The 9,398-nt window shown below is 43.8% G+C and overlaps 1 protein-coding gene across 1 annotated transcript in view; it reads right to left on the reverse strand.

The window, feature by feature from the left end:
* Positions 1–9,398, reverse strand: part of FARP2 (FERM, ARH/RhoGEF and pleckstrin domain protein 2) — a 196,411-nt gene that overhangs the window by 13,748 nt on the left and 173,265 nt on the right. The window contains exons 24-25 of the mRNA XM_075340858.1: positions 2,505–2,599; positions 644–753 (exon numbers count right to left, since the gene is read on the reverse strand). Of these exons, the coding sequence (XP_075196973.1) occupies positions 644–753; positions 2,505–2,599 (205 nt within the window). The remainder of the gene's footprint in view (positions 1–643; positions 754–2,504; positions 2,600–9,398) is intronic.

The following is a 9,398-nucleotide window of genomic DNA, read 5'->3' on the forward strand; positions in this document are numbered from 1 at the left end:
GACCTGAATCCAATCGAGAATCTGTGGAAGGAGCTGAAAACTGCTGCTCACAAACGCTCTCCATCCAACCTCACTCAGCTCCAGCTGTTTGCAAAGGAAGAATGGGCAAGAATTTCAGTCTCTCAATGTGCAAAACTGAGAGACACATACCCCAAGCGACTTGCAGCTGTAATCGCAGCAAAAGGTGCTGCTACAAAGTATTAACTTCAAGGGGACGAATAATATTGCACGGCCCACTTCTCAGTTATTTATTTTTTAAAAAAGTCTAAAATAAGCAATACATATTGTTCAACATCACAATTGTGTCCCACTTGTTGTTGATTCTTCACCATAAAATTACAATTTTTATCTTTATGTTTGAAGCCTGAAATGTGGGAAAAGGTTGAAAAATTCAAGGAAGGCGAATACTTTCGCAAGGTACTGATTTATATATATATATATATATATATATATATATATATAAAAAGTTTATTTATAAATGACAGATCATTAATGGTTTTGAACCACTATGTTAGTCACTTTGAAAATGGATGAAAAATGTATCATTGGACAATAAAATAAAAAAAAACCCTGTCCATTGTTTGCAGATGCAAAATTGATTTGCTCATATGAATAAAGTCTTATTCTGCGAACTGTATGTTACCTCCATCATTGTGATGTGATCAGTCAGTGATACACTCTGGTTTCGATACCAGCAAACATGGCTGAGTGTGTTTGGATGATGGTTCTGTCCTGGCACCTGGAGAACGGGTTCTGGGAAGAGATTAATTAAATAAAATCGTGGTTGAAAGGGGGTCTGCTGGTGACATCAGTTTATTATCTGTCCATGGTGTGAGCTAAATACACTCCTTCTATGCAATTGGAACTCCAAATTAGTAAGATTTGTTTTACAAGCGCTTGGGAAATCATTGCCGCACACACGCTTTGTGGTGTACTGAAAGTTTCTGCTTTATTATATCACTAGCTGTAGTACCCGGGCGTTGCCCGGGATAATAACTGTCTCTCTGTCAGTCTCTCAGTCTCTGTCTGTCTGTGTCTGATGTCTGTCTCTGTCTGTCTATCAATCTCTTTGTCTGTCTTTGTATCAGTCTCTCTGTATGTCTCTCGCTATCTCTGTGTCTGTCAGTCAGTCTCGTTCCAGGTCTATCTCTTTCCCCGTCTGTCTCTTTCCCCTTCTGTCTCTTTCTCCGTCTCTTTACTTGTCTGTCTCTTTCCCTGTCTTGGTCTCTCTGTCTGTCTCTTTCCCGGTCTGTCTGTGTTTCTCTGCCTCTGTCTGTCTCTTTCCCTGTCTGTCTCTTTCTGTCTCTCTCTATCAGACTCTACACAGACATCATATTACCTCACACATATGCTTCTTATACTAAAAATGTCTTTCATTTCTATAGCAACCAATTACAGCTCCTATTAATAACCTAATAACTCGCAGGTCCATTGACTTTCATAGAGGCAGATTTTTTGGAGTGTAACTGTAAGGCGTGTGGTTACCTTTTCCCATCAAAACTTAGTCTATGACGTTCCCTGAGTCACATGGGGTGTCTGTACAAAATTTTGTGATTGTAAATGTAACGGTGCAGATTCCTTTAGCGGACATACATACATACATACATACACTGAGCTTTATATATTAGATTGACTAGTTTATATAGTATACCAAACAAAAAAATAACTTCTCAGAACTATGCACCAATAACAGCCGCAGGGTGTGTACAGAAATGTGAAACTTCCCAGCCCATCAGTGTTAGCTGAGCCCTATGACATCATTCAGTTATAAGACAAGATGGTTTCTTTAAGAACAAAATGGATTTTATTCTCTCACACATGGGATTGGTGATAACGTATTGAGCAGTAGAGTCTGACCGCTGGGACCTGCACAAATAGGTTGGAATCGGGCACTTTTATCCTGGTTACAAAGGTGAAGTGAAGAAGTGAGCATGCTAGATCCTCGCTCAGTTCATCTCCTATGTGGCTGCCAAGCACCGTGCTCTGCTTTTTCTGGCAGCTCCATAGAGAATGAATGGAGTGACGATCAGGCATGTGCACTGCTGCTCCTTACAATGGCAATATGTTTCCTATTTTGCCAACCGATGCGGGTCCCAGGAGTCAGACCCCCACAGATCAATAAGTTATCACCTACCCTGTGGAGGTTGTTTGATGTAAAAAGAGAACACGCCTCCATCTGGATGCAGCAGAGCAGAGTTTGACGTATGGAACAGTGCAGTATTCAGTTCTCTGTGGCTCCATATAGGACTGCAGGCAATAATACATTTTATCTCAAAATAATAACCACGATTAATAGAGTAAATGCACAAATCGGGAAAATCCTTTTATGGTGGCTTTATTACAGTCTTGAGGCAAATTTTAGAAAACGGCAAGAAATCTGTGATGGGTTTCACAATCTAATAATATATTTGGAAACAGAGGTAAATGTGACTCTGCCCTGCAGCATCTGTATATTGGCACGATAATGGAGTAATAGAAGAATAGGTGATTTAGTAAAGACTCACGCTGAAGAGAGAGCGCAGAAAGTTCACTGTATCTTGGAGCGCGACTGATCGCAGCATTCAGGTCATCCAACCAGCGCCTCATGTCCACCTGAGTGCTTAACATGGCAGAGAGTCCCCCAGTGTGATAAAAGAGGACAAACAGATCGTCAGTATTGAGGAGAGGATGACGCAGGTAACACAGGTAATGTACAAAATGAATGCCGTGATGGAGGTGAAGCTAGTTTCACACTTACGCTGAACGGCATCCGTTGTATTAAGTTGTGTGACGGATGCAACGGATCGTACAAAACAACGGAAAGCTATTTTTTATGTTCAATCTATTTTTATTGGAAGTTATCAGAATTACAAAAAAAACAAAATAGAGTCATATAACAAGTTATGCAAAGAAAGCAACCTGCAGAGAGCAGCCTGCCGGTGTCCCGTACCAGCAGCATATCGATTCTTAGGCATTTTCATAACCTTTGAAACGTGTGTAATGATGAACACAACAAGTTCGTGGATTTGCAGTACCAAAATTGAAATTCAGAGAATATATGCAAAGAACGTATTCTTATTCAAAACTTCGGAAAGCTATTTTTTATTTTATTTTTTACAGTTTTACCGGCAGCACACTATTGTGAACGATCAGCTGATCACCCGGCGGCCGGGCGCTCAGCTGATCGCTCTCAAATGCCGGCGGCCAGGCGCTCAGCTGAGCACTCTCACATGCCGGCGGCCAGGCGTTCAGCTGAGCACTCTCACATGCCGGCGGCCGGGCGCTCAGCTGAGCGCTCTCACATGCCGGCTGCCGGGCGATCAGCTGAACGTTCGGCCACCGAGAGACAAAATAAACTTTCTGTGATTAAAAAAAAAAATAAAAATAAAAAGATGATCATGCGCAGTGAAAAATAGAGGATTCCGCCGCTCAAAAAAAGTTACATGCTGCGTTCCTTCCGCCCGGCGGAAGCAACGCAGCGTCGGCCAGCGGAAGCAACGCAGGTACTTTTGGCACAATCCGTCATCCATACAAGCCTATGGGAAACAGCGGAATCCGTTAACGGATTCCGCTGTTTTCCCAAAAGGGCGGATTGTGACGGAAGGAAATTAACGCAAGTGTGAAAGTACCCTGACAAAGTAATAGAGAAGCCCTAGACATAGACATGTATTATGAGATGTGATTGAAAGTTGTGAATTTGCCAAGTTAGTCAATATAATATGTACAATGATTGTAAATCATAGGCAAAATGTTAAAGGGAACCCATCATGTTGAAAATGGGATCTGATCTACAGCCAGACTGTTATAGAGCAGGATGACCTGATCAGATTGATAAACATTTTTGTGGGAAGGTTTCAGTATAACTTGCATTTTATTCACTGAAATCCCTGGTGTTTGTATGTATACGAGTCAAGTGGGCGGTCCTACTTAGTGATTGACAGTCTAACCTGTATCACTGTACAGGCAGAAATAGCTGACAGTCAGTAGCAGGACCGCTCACTGGACTCATATACATACAAAAATCAGGAATTTCAATGAATAAAATGCAAGGGATACTGATTTTTTTCCAACAAATTTCTATATCATTGTACTCAGGATTGGACAGGGACCAAAAAGAAATCCTATTTGCCCAAAGGGCAACAAGATGTACCCTAACCAAAGACCTAATCAAATAAACTTTATTAAATTATATAATTGGACAAGGATTAAAAATGGCAGCTGGGAGGCCAATTCCGTATTAGATTAGTGCGGCCACGGACCGACACTACTCTGGATAATTCCTAACGTAATATGGCTGGCTATCACCTACACTGCCTATTAAAAACTACCTAACAGCTAATAGCCTCCCCGACATGTTTCGCCATGACTGGCTTCATCAGGGGGCTGAGGCTATAAAACACTGAAAACCGATTACATCCCCTTTTAAAACCTCTGATGGTGACCTCACCATAGGGCTACCAATAGTGGGGGACTCCAGTAGCCAAATCAAATTCAGGATAACTTCCATTCACACTTCAATTGGATGTGATCGAACACTTATGTGTTCGACATTATGATTTGCCAATATATCAGTCACTCATAAGTAAGCACCTATCAAGGTGACCGATATAACGCCAGGCATTTCCACAGTTTAATATGACTTTATATCCCCCTCTGTAATAGGGTTGTTAATCAGTCAATCAATAAAGTCCACCAATGAATAGCTTCCCAGCAGGTGCACCTGCCGCCTATTAGAATAAACATCCGGAATCTAAGTTCGATCATGTGACATTCATCTCGTTCACAGTGAGCTATGGGTAATCCCACAATGAACTATGGGTAATCTCACAGATGTACACTGCACATGCTCATAGACTTACCGGTATCGATATCGCAGCGTGTAAAGTACCCTTTAGAGAAAACACACCACAGATGCAAAGAACGAAACAGCGCATGCTCATGGACTTAGAAAATATCTCACAGTTGTAAACTGAGCATGCTCATGGACTTAGGAAAACCAATACAAAGGACGAAACAACGCATGCTCATGGACAGGGCCGGCTCCAGGTTTTTGTGGGCCCCGGGCGGAAGAGTCCCAGTGGGCCCCATCCACACACAGACACCGATACGAACATATACATATTTAAAGACAAACTCACAAAAATACATATAAACAGACAAATATATACAGTCATATACACTTACAGACACACACACACACATACAACTCTGCTACATACAGACAAACACATACAACTCTGCTACATACAGACAAACACATACAATTCTGCTACATACAGACAAACACATACAACTCTGCTACATACAGACAAACACATACAACTCTGCTACATACAGACAAACACATACAACTCTGCTACATACAGACAAACACATACAACTCTGCTACATACAGACAAACACATACAACTCTGCTACATACAGACAAACACATACAACTCTGCTACATACAGACAAACACACACAACTCTGCTACATACAAACACATACAACTCTGCTACATACAGACAAACACACACAACTCTGCTACATACAAACACATACAACTCTGCTACATACAGACAAACACACACAACTCTGCTACATACAGACAAACACATACAACTCTGCTACATACAGACAAACACATACAACTCTGCTACATACAAACACATACAACTCTGCTACATACAGACAAACACATACAACTCTGCTACATACAGACAAACACACACAACTCTGCTACATACAAACACATACAACTCTGCTACATACAAACACATACAACTCTGCTACATACAGACAAACACATACAACTCTGCTACATACAGACAAACACATACAACTCTGCTACATACAGACAAACACACACAACTCTGCTACATACAGACAAACACATACAACTCTGCTACATACAGACAAACACATACAACTCTGCTACATACAGACAAACACACACAACTCTGCTACATACAAACACATACAACTCTGCTACATACAGACAAACACACACAACTCTGCTACATACAGACAAACACATACAACTCTGCTACATACAGACAAACACATACAACTCTGCTACATACAGACAAACACATACAACTCTGCTACATTCAGACAAATGCACACAACTCTGCTGCTCTGTGGGGCCCACACCCGCGGCTCGGCGGGTACAGCACCCGCGGCACTGGCAGCACCCGCGGCTCGGCAGGGCCCACACCCGCGGCTCGGCGGGTACAGCACCCGCGGCACTGGCAGCACCCGCGGCTCGGCGGGGACAGCACCCGCGGCACTGGCAGCACCCGCGGCTCGGCAGGGCCCACACCCGCGGCTCGGCGGGGCCCACACCCGCGGAATCGGCGGGTGGGGGCATTGGCAGGGGCCAGGGCATACATCCAGGGGGTAGAAGCAGCTCACCGGGGCCTATAATGGGGAGGCGGGGAGGGCACTTACCCGATTAGGTCACGGTGGAGAGGGGGCCCACACAGCGCCGGACAGAAGCTCGCCTCCTTCATCTGTGGGACTGAGAAGGCGGTAGCTCCGCCCACAGATGAAATTCAAATGAGGATGTCTGCGCGCCTTAAAGTGACGGCGCCGCAGATTGCTGCCGAGGACTGCGGTCCCCGGAACTCGGCCGGGGACCGCAGAACTGTAAAGGCGAGTGGGCCCCGGCCAAGGGACAGGAGAACTGACGAGGCCGAGTGGGCCCCCCCGGCTCTCCAGGGCCCCGGCATTTGCCCGGGTTTGCCGGGTGCTGACGCCGGCCCTGCTCATGGACTTCGGAAAACCAATACAAAGGACAAAACAACGCATGCTCATGAACTTAGAAAATATCAGATACAGAAAGCCAAACAGCGCATGCTTATGGACTTAAAAATTATATCAAATACAGAGAGTGCACAGTGCATGCTCGTGAACTGGGAAAATATCCAATAAAAAGAGCGAGTAGCGCATGTTCACGCAATTAGTCTCCAATAAATAAGGAGGGAGGGAAAGTTCCCTCATGCAGCGTGTGCTCATGGAGACAAGTTTCCATTGCTTTTGGGGCATTAGGAACATTTTCCTGGGCCCAAGGAAAGGCAACCTGGATAGGTTGCTGCTACAAGAAGAATCCAAATGGATCTACAGATTGAAGTCGCAATCCCCTGTGGGCTTAAATGAGGGTTTCACTTTTTCAGCCTTTTTGTGACATAGAACCATTTATATAGTGTCTAACGTATTGGACTAATAATTATGTAACCGCCTTCCCTGATTATACTTTCGGACCCAGTATAGACCTGAAGGTGATAACTGATCGCCCAAATTATATGAATCATTGGTGTGTTTATAGTGGCCAAAGTAACTTGATGATAGATCACTTTAAACTTGTGAGCATATATAATAATTCTATATTTATATTTAGTGTCTGAGCAGATAATGGCCATGTCAGTTTGTTCTTAAGTCCATGAGCATGCGCAATGGAAACTTGTCTCCATGAGCACACGCTGCATGAGGGAACTTTCCCTCCCTCCTTATTTATTGGAGACTAATTGCGTGAACATGCGCTACTCGCTCTTTTTATTGGATATTTTCCCAGTTCACGAGCATGCACTGTGCACTCTCTGTATTTGATATAATTTTTAAGTCCATAAGCATGCGCTGTTTGGCTTTCTGTATCTGATATTTTCTAAGTTCATGAGCATGCGTTGTTTTGTCCTTTGTATTGGTTTTCCGAAGTCCATGAGCATGCGTTGTTTCGTCCTTTGTATTGGTTTTTTTTAAGTCCATGAGCATGCTCAGTTTACAACTGTGAGATATTTTCTAAGTCCATGAGCATGCGCTGTTTCGTTCTTTGCATCTGTGGTGTGTTTTCTCTAAAGGGTACTTTACACGCTGCGATATCGGTACCAATATAGCTAGCGAGCGTACCCGCCCCCGTCGGTTGTGTGACACGGGCAAATCGCTGCCCATGGTGCACAACATCGCTTATATCCGTCACACATACTTACCCGCCTAGCGACGTCGCTGTGACCGGCGAACCGCCTCCTTTCTAAGGGGGCGGTTCGTTCGGCGTCATAGCGACATCACTAAGTGGCCACCCAATAGCAGAGGAGGGGCGGAGATAAGCGGGCCAAACATCCCGCACACCTCCTTCCTTCCTCATTGCCGGCAGGACGCAGGTACAGCGAGTTTCCTCGTTCCTGCGGTGTCACACATAGCGATGTGTGCTGCCGCAGGAACGACGAACAACCTCGCTACTCACATGTCAAAGATTTTTGGTGTTGGAGCGACCTCTCCAATACCAACGATTTTTACCTCTTTTGCGATTGTTTTAGGTCGCTCAGAGGTGTTACATGCTGCGATGTCGCTAACGACGTCGGATGTGTGTCACAAACACCGCGACCCCGACGATATATCATTAGCGATGTCGCAGCGTGTAAAAGCACCCTTAAGTCTATGAGCATGCTTAGTTTACATCTGTGAGACATTTTCTAAGTCCATGAGCATGCTCTGTTTTGTTCTTTGCATCTGATCTTTTCAAGTCCATGAGCATGCTCAGTGTACATCTGTGAGAAATTTTCTAAGTGTATGCGTTCGTTCTCTGCATATAATATTTTCTAAGTCAATGAGCATGCTCAGTTTACATCTGTGAGATTACCCATAGTTCATTGTGGGATTACCCATAGCTCACTGTGAACGAGATGAATGTCACATGATCGAACTTAGATTCCGGATGTTTATTCTGATAGGCGGCAGGTGCACCTGCTGGGAAGCTATTCATTGGTGGACTTTATTGATTGACTGATTAACAACCCTATTACAGAGGGGGATATAAAGTCATATTAAACTGTGGAAATGGCTGGAGTTATATCGGTCACCTTGATAGATGCTTACTTATGAGTGACTGATATGTTTTCTACATTATGATTTGCCAATATAACAGTTTTCGATCACATCCAATTGAAGTGTGAATGGAAGTTATCCTGAATTTGATTTGGCTACTGGAGTTCACTACTATTGGTAGCCCTATGGTGAGGTCACCATCAGAGGTTTTAAATGGGGATGTAATCGGTTTTCAGCGTTTTATAGCCTCAACCCCCTGATGAAGCCAGTCATGGCGAAACATGTCGGGGAGGCTATTAGCTGTTAGGTAGTTTTTAATAGGCAGTGTAGGTGATAGCCAGCCATATTACGTTAGGAATTATCCAGAGTAGTGTCGGTCCGCGGGTGCACTCATCTAATACGGAATTGGCCTCACACCTGCCATTTTTAATCCTTGTCCAATTATATAATTTAATAAAGTTTATTTGATTAGGTGTTTAGTTAGGATATCTCTTGTTGCCCTTTGGGCAAATAGTGTTTGTTTAATTACCCAGCCCACAGACTATAACACCAGTCACCACCAATCAGTGAATTCTGCTTTTACTTAGTCATGCCCCTTACCACTGTCTTAAAGGAGT

Source organism: Anomaloglossus baeobatrachus, chromosome 3, assembly GCF_048569485.1.
Source record: "Anomaloglossus baeobatrachus isolate aAnoBae1 chromosome 3, aAnoBae1.hap1, whole genome shotgun sequence".
In the NCBI taxonomy this organism is placed as follows: domain Eukaryota; kingdom Metazoa; phylum Chordata; class Amphibia; order Anura; family Aromobatidae; genus Anomaloglossus; species Anomaloglossus baeobatrachus.